The sequence below is a fragment of the Pecten maximus genome, chromosome 12 (assembly GCF_902652985.1).
Source record: "Pecten maximus chromosome 12, xPecMax1.1, whole genome shotgun sequence".
Lineage (NCBI taxonomy): Eukaryota > Metazoa > Mollusca > Bivalvia > Pectinida > Pectinidae > Pecten > Pecten maximus.
The window spans coordinates 17314986-17339086 of NC_047026.1; the positions used below are offsets into that span (position 1 = coordinate 17314986).

The 24101-nt window shown below is 33.5% G+C and overlaps 1 protein-coding gene and 1 long non-coding RNA gene across 2 annotated transcripts in view; both read left to right on the plus strand.

The window, feature by feature from the left end:
* Positions 1-17667, plus strand: part of LOC117339369 (sodium/potassium/calcium exchanger 3-like) — a 79176-nt gene extending 61509 nt beyond the window's left edge. Inside the window, exons 8-11 of the mRNA XM_033900923.1 lie at positions 7717-7938; positions 8452-8553; positions 10101-10229; positions 10556-17667. Of these exons, the coding sequence (XP_033756814.1) occupies positions 7717-7938; positions 8452-8553; positions 10101-10229; positions 10556-10755 (653 nt within the window). The 3' untranslated portion in view covers positions 10756-17667. The remainder of the gene's footprint in view (positions 1-7716; positions 7939-8451; positions 8554-10100; positions 10230-10555) is intronic.
* LOC117339370 lies at positions 546-5328 on the plus strand. The gene is made up of 2 exons (XR_004535180.1): positions 546-4196; positions 4241-5328. It is a non-coding gene; the product is annotated as an uncharacterized LOC117339370 (long non-coding RNA).
* Positions 17668-24101: the final 6434 nt, after the last annotated feature.

Genomic DNA, 24101 nt, shown 5'->3' on the forward strand with positions numbered 1-24101 from the left:
TCATGATTTTTGCAACAATTTATACATTATTATATAACTTACATTTATTGTACAGAAATCTATATTCTTTATAATTTTGCCATTCAATGGATAAAGCTATATATTACCGGAGGGTATATGTAAGATACATTTATTTATCACTCTTTCATGATGTAGTATCTATTTTATTTTATCATTATAATGATAGATATAGCTTTTTCATAATCTTTAAGATATTTCATAATTTTTTTAATATCTATTGCTACATCATCACTGTATGCATCTCCCTGTATTCGTTAACCATTCTACAATATGACAGGACATTTTCTGAGGACTTTTTAGGCAATTGGGTCCCATTCAATTTTTTTTATTTTTTAAACTTTTAAGCCAATTCCCATAATTTGTTTTCTACTCCAGAAATTCATTTTTTTTTATTTTTTAAATTTTTAAGCCAATTTGTTTTCTACTCCAGAAATTCTATTTTTTTTATTTTTTAAATTTTTAAGCCAATTCAACAAAATTCACCAATTCCCCCCCCCCCCCCCCCCCAAAAAAAAATGAGACAAAATAGTCACGTTTTAACACAGGGAATTAATTCCCTACATCAATGAAAGTAAATAATGTACACAAACATTTGATAGGCAGTTTTGATGTGTAGTTTATCTTAAAAATAATTTTACTCTCACTAGAATTTTTACTGTATTGAAAATGTTCTCCTTGGAGTAGTTTGGTTTGACAGTTATAGTCTCTGTTTAACATTTTAATGGTTACTGATGTGATTGAGTACAATCTTCTTATGACCTTTATTTTCAATTAATTAGTCACCAAACTCATACTGGTGTATTAAATGTCCAGAGATATCCTGTTGACTTCTTCAGTTTATTTTTCTTACAAGCAGAATTGATCTGCATATTAAAATAATTCAAAACATAATTTGCATATTGAAATAATTTAAAACAGCTTAATTTACTGTTTATGTTATTTTGACATTGAGCTGTCCATCAACAACCCATCTTTAATATAAGACTGGAATTGAAGGCCTTTATCAAAATTCAAATTAACTTTCTTTAATGACATAAATAACAAGAAAGACAGTACTTTATATTGTTTTGTAGTGTTTTAATTAAAAACTAATTAATTTTGGGGAGTTACATGTATTTGCATAACAGCTGTTTCATCATAATTAAGAAAGTTTCAGATGTGCTGTACCAGCTAATCAGTGGTGTATATATACGATAACGCTCTGAGTATATTAGATATTTTTTATGTAGGGTCAGTTTCATGAACTTAGGATTATTTGAATTTGTTACTGATGTTAGAGCCGCAAACCTGTCGCCATTCAGATATTCTTTTTGTAGGACAGAGGTAAAGGGAGATTACTCCTATTAGGTAAAGATCATTAGCTAAGATTCAATTACAGGTCAACATGCCAATATTGATACCGGGTAGTTTTTAAGTTTACTGCAAGGAAATGATATTGGTCACTTTTGTATTACTAAATTTTCTTAATTATGTATTTGCATGCTTTTAATTGAAACAAAGAAAAGCAAGAGCTTGATCATGTTAGAATTCCATGCTCATCACCTCAACAGAGTTGAGACAGGCATATGTTATACCCCAATATCAGCATCTGGTTAATTAGAATTGTTAAAGACAGTTTTGAAGTGCTACATCAACATAACTTACATGGCTAGTTTTTTAAGGGATGATAATTAGCACATGGAATGTTTCAAAAGCTGGATCTGACATTTATTTCATTTGATCGACCTACATGTATGTAGGATTTAATTTTTCTAATACTTCTGGTAAACATTTTGTTAACAAATTACTAAGCTATGTTTGTTGGGGTCAAACAAGAATTCAACTGACCTATCAGGGCAAAAGTCAAGTCATCAAATTAAAGGTCAAGGTGACATTTTGTATTCAACTCGGGTAACATTTTCATTTTGTCATAAATTGCTCATAATAAAACTGAAAGTCATCTGCATGACCATAGGTGAAAGTCAATGGGTCAAAGGTCAAGGTTATTAAGGGAACGGTTCTGGCCTTTAGGCCAATTAGATGTCAAGGTCAAATTAACTGATTGAAGAAAACTTAGTCATCTGACCAAAACTGGTCATTGAGTCAAAGGGTCAAGGTCACATTTTATATATTAGCTTCTGAACATTTTGGTCTTTTTAAAAAGTCATTTTATACACAACACAAACAGTATGGAAAGTTAAGACAAAATTTTCTTTCTAAGATTTGGCTTTCTCAGGGACTGCTCGTTCTTACATTGAATTATCAAGAAAACAACTTACAAAATTACATAATAAATTTTAACCAAATATACGAAGGATAAACTCTATACATTAGAACTAAAATCTAAAATGCTACTGGTTGGATGGCTGATGATTCGAAGACTCCTTTTTAAATACACAGGATATGTACTTTGGCTATATGTGACTCATATTTATATTTGATAAAACTGTATTTTATTAACTTTGTGATTCTCGAGGTATTGTGGGTGTGGGTGGGTGGAGGTTGGGTTGCGGTTAGAGGTGAACTATGTAATCTTTAGATTGTTCTATATATTGTGTGTTTATAGACATGATTCTCATTTTTAATACTGAAAAATTACTTGTGAAATAAGTTAAATATAAACACAAAAACAAATTCAACTCTTTACACCAGCAACATTTTATTTATTGTCAGATTTGACTGTAGGTGATTTTTTTTCTCGGGATAACCACTGGGGACTAAACATGTTAAATGAGAAAAAATGTCCAATATTACATTACATGTAAAAGGAAATTGTCATCTAAATGACAACATCTGGATAAAATTTGAAAAACATACAAAAAGAAAAGCAATCTGTCACTTCAAAAGAGACATTATCGGTCTAACAGACTGAATGGAACAAGATCCTGCACAGATGTTTCCACCATAGAAATTTCTTTACAATCTAGACATATAGAAAGTTTGTTGTAAGGTAATCTATAACCGTCTACTTTCAAATATATGATATATTTCTGTAGCACAATATTGATTTAATAATCATCAAACCGGCTCAAACAAGTTTGGTTTGTAAAGATGTGACTTTTGTAATTACTAGACATATTGATATGGTTGGCTAGAAAGAAATTCCCTCTTTATGGAGCCAGAGGTCCTGGGTTTGATCTCAAGCAGAGGCACTGAAACAGTTACACGTATCATGACTTCTGTTACAAATTTTTGATACGTTTATAGTGTAGTTAAATACACTTGATCTAAAGTGCTGGGAAATAACCATTTGTTAACATTGGACAAGGTCATTGCATCCTCATACAATGTACCAAACACATGTTCAATTCCCACCCAGCTTTAATTCAATCAATTAGCTAGAAATCATCATTTTTTTAAGCATTGTAACATGCATGAACTCAATACCTTTTTTTAACATTGTAATATGCTGGAAATTAATATCTTTTTGAAAAATTGTAACCTGATGATTAAGGATGCATGCATTTATTAGCCAGTAGCATGTTGTTGTACAGTTAGAATTTACCAGCGGTACCTCAGGGTACATATTACATGTTACTGTACAGTAAAAATTTACCAGAGGTACCTCAGGGTACATGTTACTGTACAGTTAGAATTTACCAGAGGTACATCAGGGTACATGTTACTGTACAGTTAAAATTAACCAGAGGTACATCAGGGTACATGTTACTGTACGGTATAAATTTACCAGAGGTACATCAGGGTACATGTTACTGTACAGTTAAAATTTACCAGAGGTACATCAGGGTACATGTTACATGTTACTGTACAGTTAAAATTTACCAGAGGTACATCAGGGTACATGTTACTGTACAGTTAAAATTTACCAGTGGTACCTCAGGGTACATGTTACTGTACAGTATAATTTACCAGAGGTACCTCAGGGTACATGTTGCTGTACAGTTAGAATTTACCAGAGGTACATCAGGGTACATGTTACTGTACAGTTAAAATTTACCAGAGGTACCTCAGGGTACATGTTACATGTTACTGTACAGTTAAAATTTACCAGAGGTACCTCAGGGTACATGTTACTGTACAGTTAAAATTTACCAGAGGTACCTCAGGGTACATGTTACATGTTACTGTACAGTTAAAATTTACCAGTGGTACCTCAGGGTACATGTTACTGTACAGTATAATTTACCAGAGGTACCTCAGGGTACATGTTACTGTACAGTTAAAATTTACCAGAGGTACATCAGGGTACATGTTACTGTATGGTATAAATTTACCAGAGGTACCTCAGGGTACATGAGGAATATTTAAGGTTGGAAAATATACAGAACATTGTATAAAGTATCACTGTTTTTTAGAGATGTATCATCGTCCATCAGCGATGTTTTCTGGAGTTACTGTTTCCTAGCTAATAGATTGCTCTTAAATAACTACAAAAATCCCACAACGACTCCCCAAAATATCTTGCTATCTTAAGTGTAAATTATGAATTAGCACTCTACTGTGTATGCAGGATACAATATATAAAACAATTACCGGTAGTATACAGTATCTAAAGAACCCTTTGTGCCTGTCATTCTGATCAATTTTAATCTTTGATAAATTTATTGATTAACTAGTTATCCGTCATGAACTTAAATGGTAGTCAACGATCTGAAGTGAAATGGCAGGTAATTTAATTATGTGCTGTCTGACAATTTTCTCATTATTTTTCATGATTTCGACATTTTTAAATAGCAGAAGTACACTGGATTTGGATGGTTGAAGCTGAAGAGAAAATTACAGGTCAAAAGTGTCTGAAGGTTAAAATAACATTATACCTCTGATAGACAAACTGTAGATATCTGATCTGACCTGTGATTAACATGTTACTATCCAATATAATATAACTTGTATCCTGTTAGGGGAGGTAATTCACTTACTGTTGATATAGATATTTTTCTGATCTGATGTTTGATTTAATAAACTGTCCAATTTAACATTATGCAACTTTGTAAGTAAAACACACTTGTAAAGGGAGATAATCAACTTTCTGTTGATAAAGATGTTTTCTGAATTGATCTGACCTTTAATTTCACATACTGTCCAATTTATATAACTTCTATCATAATACACACTTAACATACAACAAACTTCTTAGGGGAGGGAATCCATTTACTGTTGGTATAGATAATATCTTATCTGACCTATAATTTAACATTGATAACATTTGAAATTAAATTATAAATTATATTTAAAATTCAATATAATACACTCATATCAGTAAAACTCTCTCTTGTGAGGGGAGGTATTCGACTTACTGTTGCAGTTTTGTCAATCTTTCAAAAAAAAAACAAAAAACAAAAAACAACAAAGAAATAAAGGAAGAAAGCAAAAGAAAGAAAGAAAAAAACTAGAATGTTAGTAATTATTCTGATAATCTGTATATCTCTGTCTGTAATACCTTTTTATTTATCTCGTCAATGTTAATTTCAATTTTAGTTACTTGTTAACATTATTTAATTCAAAGCTAATCATGGATTTCCATTTGGAATTTAGTTTGTATTTATTGAAATATATCCTTCTTTCCTCTCTATCTAAATATATCATTTTACCCAGTAATAGATCCCATTGTTTGCAATTCTAATTCTATATTTATCTTACCGGTAATTACACAATAGTTGTAGCATGAACCTTATTAATATGCCCAACAGAAATCATGATAAAAAAAAAATTTAAATATATAATACTTGTATTTCATAATAATCAACAGAGTGTCCGTTGAGCCCATGCAGGTGTAAATCCTGATCTAGAGGTTGCATTTTTTTTTCTCTCTACAAGTCAATAAACGATACAGTAACAACGTCAATAGGATGGTGACGACATGTTTTTTACAAGTTGGCAAATAATGGTGTGAAAAAAGACAGGAAAAAACATATTCCTGGTGAGTGCCTATACAGGAATCGAACTCTGGTCTCCAGCGTGATAATCTGAGACCCAACATCTCATGGAAAGGAGCATGCTCTGTCAGCTGAGTTAGAGAGACTGTAGTCATCACAGAAGCAAACGGCAATTTTCTGAACAAAAACAAAGATTGTCTAAATATCTCTAGATAGTTTCTTTCTACGTTGGGTTCCAAGATGTGAAATTCCATATCAGTTTCATTCTACATTGGGTTCCAAGATGTGTAATTCCATATCAGATTTACAAATCATCAGCTGTCGAGATAACATGCAAATGAGGTTCCCATATATGGCTACTGATTCCCATAATGCAATGTGAAAAATGTGTTCTGTTGACAACATGACCAAGCGAACATGTGTTAATAAGAAAACAACATATTTTGCTCTTGAAAAAGAGAAAGTTATCATGGAATCGACAGCATTCGAAGATATCTCTGGGGAAGTAGTTCAATTGATTGGGTGTCATGAAAGAAGTAATGGAGAAGATTCCTCATCCTGCTTGCTGCCAACATGAACTAATGAACACGTACATGTGTAACAGCAAATGACAAGATACATGTATTCCACTATCTAAAAATAGAAAACAATTATGGACTTCTGCAAGTATTCCGAGATATCTCTCAGAAAAGATTTGCTGGGATTATCTTTAAAGAAGAAATGGAGAAGACCCTGTATTCTCCATGTTACTGTATATTGTGCAGGTTTAGGTAAACATTTTATGCTGTGCTCGGTCCCCAGAGCCAGTTTCCTGTACCTGAACTTTGAATGTTACTTATTATTTTTTTATCTCAACAAAATAAAATGAAACTTTCTGTAACAAATAAATCCAACATTTGGTCTTTGATAAAACTGTTGTTGAGATGAAAATAAAGTTTATAGACCTGTATGATTCTGGAAACTTACCTGGGACCGGAGCACATAATTTCATCTCAAGGAAAACAAAGGGCAACAGCTGACATGTAATGACATGAAGCAACATGTCTGGCCTGTTTATTGTTAAAAACTTAACAAGTTTGATAAGAAAAAAAAAAGAGGAAAAAGCTGTTTCAATTTTGTTAGACAGTACAATGATGACGAAGACGAGAAGTTTTCATCGTTGTTCTGCATTAATTCCATTATGCCGGTACTGCTGCTGACAGTGATGACAGGCGTTTGTAACTACAAACATCTATGTGAAATGTTGATGATGGTGTTGATGGTGATGGTAATGGTGATGGTTGTGGTGATGGTGATGGTGATGGTAATGGTTGTGGTGACAGTGATGGTATCTGTACTTCAGTAATAAGTTGATGAATTTTGAAAAGTCTGGTTGGTACCAGATTAAAGGAATATTATGTATCGGTTAAATTAGCTCTGATGATGATGATAATAATGATAAAATAAATTGATTAATTTGGAAGTCATAAGTCAGATTAGATTAATGAAAAAAAAAAAAAAAATTTATACCAAGTTCGTGAATAATTATTTCAAGTTCATGAATATTTATTTCAAGTTCATGAATATCTACACCAAACTCATGAATATTTATACTAAGTTCCTGTCTCTTATGACATTCCTTATATAGTTTTTGTGTTGAGAGCCTTCACGACCAGCAGGTGCAATACACTGCAGGTTAATTTATAGAAGATACAGAAACTTCTATTATAGAGGTACATAGGGTTACCCCTTTCTATAGTAAAGAGGCATGAAGATTAAGCATGTTTAACTCGTAATTTTTTTTTCTATAAATAGCCAACTTATTTGCTACAACGTATCCTTTTAATTTTTTTTTCAGCAAGTTATGATGCAGAACCAGAGTCATTTTATCTATTTTCAGCAAGTTACGATGACGAACCCGAGTCTGTTTTTGCTTGGCCCGATGCCTGGTGGAAAAGAGCTCTATATATTATAGCTATACCACTGAAGATAGTGCTATTTATATCTGTACCCGACTGTCGTAAACCTCGATGGCGGCGCTGGTTCGTCGTCACTTTCATCATGTGCCTCGTCTGGTTAACGATATTTTCGTATATTATGGTCTGGATGATTACCGTTATAGGTGAGTAGGGGTTGGTTAATAGGACATCATCTTGATTGTGACAGTGATTAACTGAGTTGTATATTTCATTGGAAGGGGCATTAATTGCAGTATCATGACTTTAACGCCTTATGCTATATTCTTCCAATTATAAGCCAAATATAATGTCTACTGCTTTTTAGTAAAATGCTACTGTATGCATAGTTGTTAAGTTAATTTCACATAGAAGGGGGGGGGGGGGGGGGGGGCTTGTTTTTCCTTGCCATAAAGGATGGAGGAAGTGAAAAAATAAGGATAAATGTCTCAGGAAATGGGAATGGCAGAAGATCTTAAATGATTGATGTTGAAGATACCAAAAACAGTTTTATAGAAATTGCAACAAACAATTTCCCTTTCATACCAAGGGTACTTGGGTAAGATAATAAATCGAGTACAGTAAGGAGGATTCACCATAATCAGAAATAGGATAGATTCTACTGTCAGACAATTTATACACCTATAAATATTACTTTGTCATTACACGTTATTTTACAGGGTATACTGCAGACATCCCTGATACTGTAATGGGACTTACATTTATCGCCTTCGGGGTCAGCATGCCTGATGTAATAGCGAGTCTAATAGTAGTACGAGAAGGTAAGTAAGTTACGCCTTTGGGGTCAGCATACCTGATGTAACAGCTAGTCTAATAGTAGTACGAGAAGGTAGTAAGTTACGCCTTTGGGGTCAGCATACCTGATGTAACAGCTAGTCTAATAGTAGTACGAGAAGGTAGTAAGTTACGCCTTCGGGGTCAGCATGTCTGATGTAACAGCTAGTCTAATAGTAGTACGAGAAGGTAATTAAGTTACACCTTCGGGGTCAGCATACCTGATGTAATAGCTAGTGTAATAGTAGTACGAGAAGGTAGTAAGTTACGCCTTCGGGGTCAGCATGTCTGATGTAATAGCTAGTCTAATAGTAGTACGAGAAGGTAGTAAGTTACGCCTTCGGGGTCAGCATGCCTGATGTAATAGCTAGTGTAATAGTAGTACGAGAAGGTAAGTAAGTTACACCTTCGGGGTCAGCATACCTGATGTAATAGCTAGTGTAATAGTAGTACGAGAAGGTAAGTAAGTTACGCCTTCGGGGTCAGCATGCCTGATGTAATAGCTAGTCTAATAGTAGTACGAGAAGGTAAGTAAGTTACACCTTCGGGGTCAGCATACCTGATGTAACAGCTAGTGTAATAGTAGTACGAGAAGGTAAGTAAGGTACTCCTTCGGGGTCAGCATACCTGATGTAATAGCTAGTGTAATAGTAGTACGAGAAGGTAAGTAAGTTACACCTTCGGGGTCAGCATACCTGATGTAATAGCTAGTGTAATAGTAGTACGAGAAGGTAAGTAAGTTACACCTTCAGGGTCAGCATGCCTGATGTAACAGCTAGTCTAATAGTAGTACGAGAAGGTAAGTGAGTTACACCTTCGGCGGTCAGCACACCTGATGTAACAGCTAGTCTAATAGTAGTACGAGAAGGTAATTAAGTTACGCCTTCGGGGTCAGCATACCTGATGTAATAGCTATATATAGTGAGAACACATGTTAGACATTCCCTGTCGGATGTTAGAATGAGCTGTGATCTAACAGGGATCATCTTAAAAGTTTTAATATGCCATTAAAGCTGCGGTATGTATTCGTTTAGTAAGGATTTCACAGATTATTCTTGAGACTGACTTATCTGTAATTGACATTCCAAGATGAGGATGTCTATTGTAATCGACATAGATAATATGAATGGCCAGAGGGAATTGCATTACAAACATTTTAATGGATAAAAATAAAGTATAATGCTGCAAGTTTACCTTTACTACCAGGTAGATATCACAAAATAACAACAGACATGTTTAAATAGATAATCGTCTTCAGAAACAGGTATACACTAGCACTATATTAACTCGTTCAAGTCCAATATGTGTTTATCAAACAGCGAGAAACAAAGATGTTTCCCACATCCCTCACACAGTAAGAAATGTACAAGGACATGGCAAAATTGATCTTTTCTTTTTAGGTTTTTTAGGTTTTCAGTACATAATTTCAGTATTATTTGTTTGAACAGTAAATAATCCCAATTTCACTTGTTATGTGTATATGACTTCCAGGACATCTCTTTATGTATAAATGGATATAACTTGTTTTTTGTAGGTCATGGGGATATGGCAGTCTCTAACGCAGTGGGAAGTAATGTTTTTGATATCCTTATATGTATGGGGGTACCATGGTTACTCCAGATCATTATCAAGAAGGGAGAACCTATTGAGGTGTACAGTGAAGGTGAGTCAAGGTCAAATTTTGAGGACATGTTGATATAATTATTTATCATAAAATAATATATCTCTGATGACAAAAGTGAAATAAAATCTTCAGGAAGTTGACTTTGCTTAAAAGACTGAGATTTTAAATCATTGCAGAGAAAACAACAGGTCTGCTGTACACGTCATTTACTCTACTAGCCACTAGCTGTTTGTGATGTTTGTATACACTATATATTTATCGTTTGTTGTTTTACAGGTCTCCTGTACTCGTCGTTTACTCTGCTAGAAATTGTGTTGTGTGAGATGTTGGTATACACTATATATTTGTCGTTTGTTGTTTTACAGGTCTCCTGTACTCGTCGTTTACTCTACTAGCCACAGTGTTCCTGCTTCTATTGATCACCCATCTAAACAAATGGCGTCTAACCAAGAGCTACGGGGTAGTACTTATGATCATCTATGTATTCTTCACCATTCTCACCTCACTTTACGAACTTAATATCTTTGGCTACGTCCATCCGAAGGAGTGCCCCAGTAACTACTGATGACTGTAACACAGTGGTAGGAATTGGTGACATCTCCACAGGGCTTGATCGTTCAAGTGTGACATAGAGCATACAATTATACTGCTGAATGTTCAAGGAGTGGGCCATGACATCACAAAATCCCCGAAATGTTGATGTCAATACTTATGACATTTTATACTGCTGAATGTTCAAGTACAGAATGATAACATGCTGCTGATGTGTAAATATGGCTGATGACATCACAAAATATGGAGATTCTACTGTAAATATGGCCGATGACATCACAAAATATGGAGATTCAATTGGCCAAATGTCTAAGAAGGTATTGATGGTGTCACATAATGTCTGAATTCCTACTGGGAGGGACATTTTAGTAGGTATTGCTGATGTCACAGAATGTCAGATTCCGTACTGGGAGGGGCGTTTAGGTATAGATATTTGCTATACTTCAGGAAGATTTTAAGTATTGAAGACATAGATTACTAGATATATCTATGGGTAGACACTGACGAGTCTTGAGATTCCAAACCAAAGTGAAATTTAATATTAGGCTACTGAAAGGGGTCTTTTAAACATTATTATGATATATAAATTATGATGTAATGTTTTAAGAATTGTTTAGTTTTTGCTTTGTTTCAAGATTTACGTATTTTCCCAAGAATTAAACTGGAGGAATGAAAATCCATTAAGATGTAGGTGTACAGTAAGTACTTAGTCAGTTTAAATGTATGTATGGGTTTATTTGTTCTTTTAATGACCATTCCTTAATTATAGAGGTTATAAACACCAAGATATTTATTCATTTGACAGGTTTTAACATTTTACCATTGTTCCCATGACAACCCTAACATTCCTAAACCATCAGATTTTTTTTTTCAATTGTTTAAAAAGAAATATGTTTGTAATGTTTAAGTCCTGTGATAAGTATCAGTATGTGTTTAGCATATTCATCAAATGTTATTATTGTAATTTGTTTAGATCTGATTTATGTTTTGTATAATTTTATTAGGAGCATAGAATTTTAGTTTTATTTAACATTATTTCACAAATGATTGGGCATTAAAATCTTAACTTTTAAGACTTAATTGTATAAGTCACATCTCTCATCACATTTTACAGTGATTAAAGTTAATATCAGTAAACAAAATACAAAACCCCAAAATTACAGGAAATTAACCAGTTCACTGCCGAGTACTATGTTCTACTTGCTGATGCTGCCTATAGATATTATGAATGGTGAAAAACAATGACAGGGGAGCTAACTCTAAAACATGAATGTTTGCATTGTTCTGGTTTTATACACTGGTAAGGGAGAGTACTCTCAGTTATAAAAAAAAAAAAAAATCTCAAAATTAAATTACGGCTCTTGGTTAGTTTACAAATCTAGGTATAATTACCTTTCACCCTAAACTCTCATATCAACTGTTAATGTTAGCTTTAGTTATCAAAATAACTGTATAAATTGAAGCACATTTTTTTTTTTTTTGTACAGTACAGACACATTTTATGTGATAATTGTAATTGTACATTTCTAGTCATGATGATTTATTAATATGTTAATTGTTTATGTATCATCTGTATTGTTAGTTTCAAAGATTGTTTTCTTCAAATGTTTAATTCATCTATCTATGTTTTTATCGTCCATTTTTAAAGAAGTTTATTTGGATACCTGTACAATACATATGCTTTAGTTTTCAATTTGAGTTTTAAAAAAAAGAACCTTTTGAAATATTTGTTTTTCCTGGTAAAATATCTGCCAAATCACCAATTTTGGTCCATGCTAGTAATTCTTTATTTTAATTTTTTATCCAACCAATATTATTGAATCTCAAGAATTTCGTTTAAATTGTCACTTTGTTTTTGCTGCTCCACAATTAATTATATAAGTGCTATGACTTCAGTGCTGAACTTGCTATCTCTTCCTATTTTTGTTTTCCTTTGTTGTTATTGCTGCAAATATAACAGTGAATTCCTTTTTTTGTCTCTATGTTAAATGTCAAATTATCTTTTGTTATTTTGTTCATAATTAGTATCTATGAAATTTCATTTCTATTTTTCAACATATCAGAATCATGCAAAAAAAAAATACAAAAATACAAAAACAATCAATTTCTTTAGATATTGCTTGGGAGATAATATTGATGTCTGGGTGTGAAAATAAAAAAATTCTGTTGAGGGTGATTTTCTACACATTGCTGGTATCATTATGTGAAGATTGGATTGGATTTAAGTATGTGGAGGCAGAGACCTGTGTTAACCATTTTTGTTAGGTCTCTGCATGTTGAAGCATTACTTCATCCTATACCTGATTGTTACTAAATATACTTTATTTTTACAAAAAAAAAAACAACAACTCATATCAACAGGACTTTACTGTAAGATTGTCGTGGACAAATTTCTTTACATATCCTGCTTGTCTCCCTTTATCTTAGGCATGCAACACACAACAGCTAGAGATCTAGAGACCCTCTCCTATAATCTTAACCGTCCCCCACCCACCCAGAGACCTATATACTGGTTTATATTGGTCTCTGATCAACCTAGTTACATCAACATGTACAAAGATATTTTATAATATTATTAGATCTCTATTTTAGTTCTATCATTGATTGTTGGTATCCACACTGTTTCCTAAACCTTTCCCCTCCCTACCAACCCTCCGAGACCTATGATATAATATAGATCTCCGAGTACTCTGACCAACTTAATCTGATACAAAAGTATTAATTAATAATTTGCAGAATTGTTATTATCATTCAGTCTCTTAAGTTTTAATTTTTATTGTAAGTTCACATTGTTTACTATTGTTCGATACTGAATTGTATCAAATATCCTATATCTGTAGGATCTAATTTATAAACAAACAACCTGTTGTTATGTTATTGGAATGTGTTTGATGTTATATGTTCACAGATTTAACCTGCATTGCTAGGTATGAATACAAATTATTTGTTTTTATATTTAATTAAAGTTACCGTACAGTTATCAAGTTATTGTGCCATACTTAAATGAGACTACACGTTTCCCCAAGTAAGTTTTAGGTATATAATGTAGTACATTATGTATATGTAATTATGTGTGCCCTGAATCAAAGGTAAGCTCCCCTGACTAGGTGCTGAGTATTTTTTTCTAGTCTGGACCCAGTTTTATCAACGTTCCATAACTTAAAATATTCCATAGAAAAACATACTGGTAATTAGATATAAGCTATATAAAAATTTATATAAAAATTTGCCAAGGAACTTTTCTTTAATTCTGTAATGATTTCCTTTGGGGGGGGGGGGGGGGGGGAAGTAAACAGTGATGAAACAACTGGGACATTCAATATTACCGTATTTGACCAAACAAGTCCAAAGTATGCTAACTAAATCTGAGGAAATGTGTGTTAATAAAATAATTTTCAAGGAAATATCAAAACAGTATTGATTAAAAAAAAAAACTTTCAGAAATTGAGTATCTATGATATTGTTTCTTTTGAGAAAACCTCATTGATGTCAGACTTCAGTTTTCATGAAGTTTGATTTGACCAGCACACACATCCCCTTTCTTCTTCAAATGGTTAGGGGTGCTTACAGAAACAGGTGCACTTTTTAATTTAAATACAGAAATAATGCTCCAATGTTGTGAATCCTGCTCTCTCTTGCCCCAATCTTATACAGGACCTGATGTACTCCATTCAAGAACAATCTGACAAATCAGGCAAGTTAAATAACTTTATGTTCGGTAGCTAAGTGCTATCATTATGCCAAAAAGTGGTTTTGGAAGTTGTGTGAATCTCGGGAGCCTGTTGATCTGGCAGGTATGTTTGGGGTTATGATAATTGATATTATTTATGTATGTGTTGTTTTTACATTAAAAGAGAAATATTTTTATTAATAAGTGTATGTTCAGCCATTATTTCTGAAAACTTCGAGGCTTCTAATGACTGTTTTGTAATTAATGCTGAGACTTGGGAGGTTGTTTATTTGTATTTACTAATTAATGTTGTGATGTAGGCGGTTTTACTAATAAATATTGATGGGGATTATTTATAACAGTTTTGTGATTGATGCTGAAACATGAGAGGCTGATTATAAAAGTTTTTTAATTAACTGGGAGACCTCCAAGTCTGTTTATTGTTATGCTGATGATATTAGGTTAGTGAGTATCCATTGTGTCAGAAAGCTTTTCTAAGTGATGGTTTTTACATACTTATTAATGGTATTGAAGTGGAATGTCAGAAGTTTAAGTCTTAATGTGGATTGACGTGTAGATATTGGTGTGGAATGTCAGAAGTGTAAATCTCAATGTGGATTTACATTAAGATATTGGTGTGGAATGTCAGAAGTGTAAATCTCAATGTGGATTTACATTAAGATATTGGTGTGGAATGTCAGAAGTGTAAATTTCAATGTGGATTTACATTAAGATGTTGGTGTGGAATGTCAGAAGTGTAAATCTCAATGTGGATTTACATTAAGATATTGGTGTGGAATGTCAGAAGTGTAAATCTCAATGTGGATTTACATTAAGATGTTGGTGTGGAATGTCAGAAGTGTAAATTTCAATGTGGATTATGTAGATGTTGGTGTGGAATGTCAGAAGTGTAAATCTCAATGTGGATTTACATTAAGATGTTGGTGTGGAATGTCAGAAGTGTAAATCTCAATGTGGATTTACATTAAGATGTTGGTGTGGAATGTCAGAAGTGTAAATCTCAATGTGGATTATGTAGATGTTGGTGTGGAATGTCAGAAGTGTAAATTTCAATGTGGATTATGTAGACGTTGGTGTGGACAGAAGTGTAAGTCACCGTGCTGTGGAATGCTAACTTCTTTTAACCTTTCAATTACAAAAACATTAATGTTGTTTAATATGAGAGTAAAAGTAAACAATATCAAAGGTTTCGTTTTTGCATTGACATTTTATATTGTCAAAGTTTTGGTCTCTAATTAAATCATTGTTTCATAGAGTCAGAGTAGAAATTTAAGGCTTTATTTCAATGTGCACTTTCTTCAAACTAAGCTAATCAGGGGCAGTAACTCTGTTGGCATTCTACTGAAAATGTAAAAAAAAAAAATAAAAAAAAAAAATTAATGTAATGTTCAGATAGGCAGAATTATTTCCAGGAGATTTAAATGTCTCCTGAAGTCAAAAATCACTCTAATTCTATCATTTTATGAGTAAAATTTCAATCCAAAGGTGATTTGGAACAATTGGATTGTCACTTGTCTCTTTTAACTATCAATTTCAGTTAAGATGATGATGTACAATCTTGTAACTGGTGTACATAGTCTATAAAAACCACATTTGAAAGCAACAAGTCTAATGAGTAAGTGGTTTGTATTTGAAAGGAATAAAACCCAATATTGAATCAACGATGCCCTGAATGATTGCTTTACATTGTACCAAAAAGAAATAACCTTTTCCTAGTTGTCCAGTGTATGTTTTGATTTGAGCCCGAGTAAAACATGTGGTTTCTAATCTTTCAGTGCAATATTTGATAAGTAGAACTTCACCTGAAGGAAGAAAACAATCTAGTCAAATTGTTATCAATCTTAAAAGGTAGTACCTGGTACTTTGTCATAAAATTCTACTTAAAAACATTTTGATACAGTAGGCCTATAGTATGTAATCGTTTTTAGTTGTGTGTTACCATGGGAACTAAGAGTGCTGTGCTGTGTTGAATTCTGAGAAGAAGAGAACACAATTTTCAAGTCCAAAATTTACCGATGAAATAACAGTCTAGTCAAATGATGAATCCTGTGATGTATTGCTCAAGGAATTTAAGGCAACATAGTTTGAAGTGTGACGGATTAGTATAATATTTGGGTACATTGATGATTCTGCAAAAATGAAGAGGGGGGCTAATTTATGGGAATGGGCTTATTTACGGTAAATTTGTAAATTCCTTTGTTTAAGTCAAAAAAGATTCCAATGGAAAGTAAAACAAAATGATTATGATTGAATTTCACAGATTAAAAACTTTTAAGTGTGTCAGATTTCAATTTTTTTTTTTATATTTTTACATTGAATTTTAAATTAAATATAATTTGGAAGAAAAGGCATAAAGCTGTTCTATGATATTTAAAGAATAAAGTTCAAGTAATTTGATATACCTGGTATTTTGTTTTCAAGTTTGATTTGTACATCATGTAGAGTACATTTTTTTGTTGTTGTCAATATCCTATGTGATATAAAGAATGCTTTATACTGAAAATATCAATATATGTATTTGATGATATTTAAAATTTTAATGTATATTGGAAGATATTTGAAGTTTATTTTTGAAAACTTCGCTAAAGGTGGACATTTGAAGTTTATATGGACAGATGTCTTTAATATATTTTTCTATATTAGTCAGAATATATGATTTGTGTGTAAATGTCTATTAGACTATTTTAATCAATATATTTCGCTTTAAATTGTAAAATCACACTGTTGATTTGACGTGAAATAGAATAATTTCAGGTATGACGGTAATATATCATTAGTATTTCGACGTTTATTATAATAAAAAGGAAATATCGCCTTATTTTATGGATGTATTATATATACAAACTTCATTTATCAAATATCATAAATTTTTTACAAATCTATCAGCAGATGTCTAGTTACACCATTGTTTTTTCGATAAATCTTACAATACATCTGTTCTAAAAAAATGATTTCACCACAACAAAAGCTCATATCTATGATACCTTGCTGTTTATTGAGGTTGTAATTGAGGTAAATGCTTTATCTATGTTTATTTCTGGTATCATTGATCATACAGGTTAGTTCTAGAAATGAAAACAAAAACTGAGAATGTGAGTTAAAATGTTATGAAAACCATATCAGTAGCTGGAGTTTTGAATATTAATATGAGAATTATCAAATGTCTTTCAATTCACATTTATCAGAATGTGTATAGAATTACAGATGGAAGTAAAGTATTGGTGAACATTCAAATGGTATTTGTGTTGTTATTTCGCCATTGTTATTCCATCCTTTTGTCTGTTCGTAATGAAGGGTGTTGATTATAAGCTCACCTGACCAAAGGACAAGTGAGTTGATTCCATGGTGCAGTGTCTGTCATCAATTTTGCGTCAACTTTTTACTTTAAACAAATTCTTCTCAAGAACTGTCGGGCATAGAGACCTGTGGCATCCTGGGGTAAAGGGCTATCCAGTTTGTTTAAATGAATGACCTTGACCTACATTCAAGGTCACAGGGGTCAAATAGGCTATAGTTTTTAAATATTTTCTTTTAAATAACCTTAAGACACAGGGCGTTGGTATTGGGTCTGCAGGATGCTGGGGTGAAAGGTTACAAAGTTTGTTCAAATGGCTGACCTTGACTTACATTTTAGGTCATAGGGACCAAATAGAATGTTAAAAAAAAAACTTTTCAATAACCAAGAGGTCCTGAGACCTGTAGAATTGGCACTTGTATCATGCTGGGATGAAGGGCTACCAAGTGTGTTCAAATGAATGACCTTGACCTTCATTAAAGGTCAGAGGGGTCAAATGTGCTAAAATCTATAAACAATGATTTTTTATTAGCCTAGAGTCTCCAAGACCTGATCATAAGGCCAATAGTATGCTGGAATGAAGGACTTCAAAATGTATTGACATGAATAAGCCTAGTATACTTGAAGAAAGTGCACCACCACCACCACCACATGCTTTATAACTGGGATTTACAGTAAATCAAATTGTTAATCTGTATATATATGGATTGTATTTAGAATATTTATATTTCCACTCAATTCAGACTCAATGAACCTACCACAGTTAACTCGAGTCATTTTTCAATGAACTATATCAAGTCCGGCGTAGGAATACATTTGTCGAGCTTGGACTATATTTTTTTAATTCCTTTTCAAAAGTGATCATATTTATATGAAATGAATTCCTTTAAAACTAATATTCGTTTTAATTCGCTATTAAGTTTGTTCACGAAATAAATCCTAAAAGTATTAACCATATGTAGACGAAGAGTGATGACGTACATTTCGGTAAGTTCCGTGGTAGACTTGCACAAGTCCCTATTTTTCAAAGACAAAATATTGTACAAAATATCAAAAAAATATAAATATAAGGATTGAATAAAGTTATGTTGAGGTGTATGGGGGTATAAACCTCAATAGGTCTTGAGACAAATTTATTATGAACTGCTTCGCAGTTCATAAAATTTGTCTCAATTAATTAAAGTTAACCAACCCATCCTTATATATATTCCTGCTTTTCCTGTACCCAGTTGATTTGATAGTCAAGGACTTGATTCCATTTCGATGATTCCTTTTATGGTTGTGGACTGCTTAAAAAAAAGAAGAAGAAAGCTAGTTGTAAGCAGCTACACGAAAGGCAAGCGTGAAGCTACTGTACGACCCCATTCTATAATTAAGTTCTATATGATCAATCCATAAAAAGCTTTTAATTGTGGACATTTAACGATCTTCAACACTCAAACTGCTGATCAAACCCATTATTTGTTCAATCAGCAACCGTTTCCATGGATACGTATATGAAAACACAAATACGAGTGGCAAGAATTTAGGGATGCCGTTTGTAATTTATATCTTTAGACATTGTATCTATCACTTTATGTATTTAAACATTATATGGTCACAGGGACCTGCTAATTTGTTACAGTCCGTGTGTATAAACTGTAGCGCTATATACACTAGGGAGGGTCCAATTACACATAGACTGTAACAAATTATCAGGTCCCTGTGGGTATGGTTAGCATACTTTAATTTGTTACTGAATTATTGATAACACGCAGCTTTATTGAAGGAATGCAAATAAAAACATAGCAACAGGAAAGTCCCTTGTGTCTAGAATATTCAATTCCCAATTCAGAATTAGACTGCTGATTTTAATAATGTGAAAATCTGTCTGATTCAAACCAGACAGTTATAAGGTAGTGGACGCCAATTTGTTATCACTAGTTTTATTTTTCAGAAATAAGGGTCGTTGGAAAACCTTGTTATTCTTTAGCTACAAGTACATGTACCTTATATACCACAGCGTAAACATTATTGAACAATTTACTGTTTATATATTTCCCTCTAAGTATCAGGACATTTGAGATAGATGGGTCCTGTTATTAGACTCTTAACTCAGATTTTTAGCCCACCATTGATGATGGTGGGCTATTCAAATCGCCCGTCGTCCGTCCGTCCCTCCGTCCGTAAACAATTCTTGTTATCGATATTTCTCCGAAAGTGCTGAAGGGATCTTTCTCAAATTTCATACATAGGTTTTCCTCGGTGCCTAGTTATGCATATTGCATTTTAAGATCAATCGGAAAACAACATGGCCGACAGGCAGCCATCTTGGATTTTGACAATTGAAGTTTGTTATCGCTATTTCTCAGAAAGTATTGAAGGGATCTTTCTCAAACTTCACATGTAGGTTCCTCTTGGTGCCTAGTTATGCATATTGCATTTTGAGACCGATCGGAAAACAGCATGGCCGACAAGCAGCCATCTTGGATTTTGACAATTGAAGTTTGTTATCGCTATTTCTCAGAAAGTGCTGGGGGGATCTTTCTCAAATTTCATATGTAGGTTCCTCTTGGTGCCTAGTTATGCATATTGCATTTTGAGACCAATCAGAAAACAACATGGCCGACAGGCAGCCATGTTGGATTTTGACAATTGAGGATTGTTATCGCTATTTCTCCGAAAGTACTGAAGGAATCATTCTCAAATTTCATGTGTAGGTTCCCCTCGGTGCCTAGTTATGCATATTGCATTTTGAGACTAATGGGAAAACAACATGGCCGACAGGTAGCCATCTTTGATTTTGACAATTGAAGTTTGTTATCGCTATTTCTCAGAAAGTGCTGAAGGGATCTTTCTCAAATTTCATATGTAGGTTTCTCTTGGTGCCTAGTTATGCATATTGCATTTTGAGACCAATCGGAAAACAACATGGCCGACAGGCAGCCATGTTGGATTTTGACAATTGAGGATTGTTATCGCTATTTCTCCGAAAGTACTGAAGGAATCATTCTCAAATTTCATGTGTAGGTTCCCCTCGGTGCCTAGTTATGCATATTGCATTTTGAGACTAATGGGAAAACAACATGGCCGACAGGTAGCCATCTTTGATTTTGACAATTGAAGTTTGTTATCGCTATTTCTCAGAAAGTGCTGAAGGGATCTTTCTCAAATTTCATATGTAGGTTCCCCTTGGTGCCTAGTTATGCATATTGCATTTTAAGATCAATCGGAAAACAACATGGCCGACAGGCAGCCATGTTGGATTTTGACAATTGAGGATTGTTATCGCTATTTCTCCGAAAGTACTGAAGGAATCATTCTCAAATTTCATGTGTAGGTTCCCCTCGGTGCCTAGTTATGCATATTGCATTTTGAGACTAATGGGAAAACAACATGGCCGACAGGTAGCCATCTTTGATTTTGACAATTGAAGTTTGTTATCGCTATTTCTCAGAAAGTGCTGAAGGGATCTTTCTCAAATTTCATATGTAGGTTCCCCTTGGTGCCTAGTTATGCATATTGCATTATGAGACCGATCGGAAAACAACATGGCCGACAGACAGCTATATTTGATTTTGACAATTGAAGTTTGTTATCGCTATTTCTCAGAAAGTGTTGAAGGGATCTTTCTCAAATTTCATATGTAGGTTCCCCTTGGTGCCTAGTTATGCATATTGCATTTTAAGATCAATCGGAAAACAACATGGCCGACAGGAAGCCATCTTGGATTTTGACAATTGAAGTTTGTTATCGCTATTTCTCAGAAAGTATTGAAGGGATCTTTCTCAAATTTCATATATAGGTTTCACTCGGTGCCTGGTTATGCTTATTGCATTTTGAGACCGATCGGAAAACAACATCGCCGACAGGAAGCCATCTTGGATTTTGACAATTGAAGTTTGTTATCGCTATTTCTCAGAAAGCAGTCAAAGCACCAAAGGGATCTTTCTCAAACTTCACATGTAGGTTCCTCTTGGTGCCTTGTTATGCATATTGCATTTTGAGACCAATCGGAAAGCAACATGGCCGACAGGCAGCCATCTTGGATTTTGACAATTGAAGTTTGTTATCGCTATTTCTCAGAAAGTATTGAAGGGGTCTTTCTCAAATTTCATTTGTAGGTTTCCCTCGGTACTTAGTTATGCATATTGCATTTTGAGACCGATCGGAAAACAGCATGGCCGACAAGCAGCCATCTTGGATTTTGACAATTGAAGTTTGTTATCGCTATTTCTCAGAAAGTGCTGGGGGGATCTTTCTCAAATTTCATATGTAGGTTCCTCTTGGTGCCTAGTTATGCATATTGCATTTTGAGACCATCAGAAAACAACATGGCCGACAGGCAGCCATGTTGGATTTTGACAATTGAAGATTGTTATCGCTATTTCTCAGAGAGTGTTGAAGGGATCTTTCTCAAATTGCATATGTAAGTTCCCCTCGGTGCCTAGTTATGCATATTGCATTTTGAGACTAATGGGAAAACAACATGGCCGACAGGCAGCCATCTTGGATTTTGACAATTGAAGTTTGTTATCGCTATTTCTCAGAAAGTATTGAAGGGATCTTTCTCAAATTTCACATGTATGTTCCTCTTGGTGCCTAGTTATGCAAATTGCATTTTGAGACCAATCAGAAAACAACATGGCCGACAGGCAGCCATCTTGGGTTTTTGACAATTGAAGTTTGTTATCGCTATTTCTCAGAAAAAAAATAATGAAGGGATCATTCTCAAATTTCATATGTAGGTTTCTCTCGGTGCCTGGTTATGCATATTGCATTTTGATACCAATCGGAAAACAACAATGGCCGACATGCAGCCATCTTTGATTTTGACAATTGAAGTTTGTTATCGCTATTTCTCAGAAAAAAAATAATGAAGGGATCATTCTCAAATTTCATATGTAGGTTTCTCTCGGTGCCTGGTTATGCATATTGCATTTTGATACCAATCGGAAAACAACAATGGCCGACAGGCAGCCATCTTGGATTTTGACAATTGAAGTTTGTTATCGCTATTTCTCAGAAAATACAGAAGAGATCTTTCTCAAATTTAATTTGTAGGTTCCTCTTGGTTTCCTATTAGGCATATTGCATTTTGGGACTGATCAGAAAACAACATGGCCAAGAGGCAGCCATCTTGGATTTTGACTATTGAAGTTTGTTATCGCTATTTCTCAGAAATTGCTGAAAGGACCTTTCTCAAATTTCATATGTAGGTTCCCCTTGGTCCCTGGTATTGCATTTTTGAACCAATCGGAAAACAACATGGCCGACAGGCAGCCATTATCGCTAAATCTTAAATTTGTTATATAGGTTCCCTTTGTTTGAAAAGTACTATAGGGCTGTTTCTGAATTTACACAGATTAGTAAGACTTAGAGGAAGGGAAAAGTAGAGAAAAGATCAATCTGACATGGAACCTATAAAGATCATTCAATGGTGGACGCCAAGATCCCTCTGGGATCTCTTGTTATGTAAGAAATTTAATAAAGTTTCAATGTCTTGATATTATTACTTATTAATGTGAAATATGCTTACCCCTCCGTGAAAACATGGTCCTATTCTCCTTGTATTTTATCAATGGTCTCCATCTAAACATAAATTTTGTTCTTACCTTACCCTCGTTTTGTCGATTTTGAATTTGAATTACCCGGTAGTGTTGAGAGAGAAAGGTGATATTAACTGTAATTAAGTAAAGCTACAAAGGTCTTGTAATATAAACAGTAATTAGATAAAGCTACCAAGGTCTTGTGATATAAACTGTAACTAGATAAAGCTACAAAGGTCTTGTAATATAAACTGTAATTAGATAAAGCTACCAAGGTCTTGTAATATAAACTGTAATTAGATAAAGCTAAAAAGGTCTTGTACATGTATATAGACTGTAATTAAATAAATCTACCAAGGTCTTGTAATATAAACTGTAAATAGATAAAGCTACCAAGGTCTTGTAATTTAAACTGTAATTAAATAAAGCTACCAAGGTCTTGTAATATAAACTGTAATTAGATAAAGCTACAAAGGTCTTGTAATTTAAACTGTAATTAGATAAAGCTACCAAGGTCTTGTAATATAAACTGTAATTAGATAAAGCTACCAAGGTCTTGTGATATAAACTGTAATTAAATAAAGCTACCAAGGTCTTGTAATATAAACTGTAATTAGATAAATCTACCAAGGTCTTGTAATATAAACTGTAATTAGATACATCTACCAAGGTCTTGTAATATAAGCTAGTTAAATAAATCTACCAAGGTCTTGTGATATAAACTGTAATTAAGTAAATCTACCACGGTCTTGTAATATAAACTGTAATTAGATAAATCTACCAAGGTCTTGTGATATAAACTGTAATTAAATAAAGCTACCAAGGTCTTGTAATCTGAACTGTAA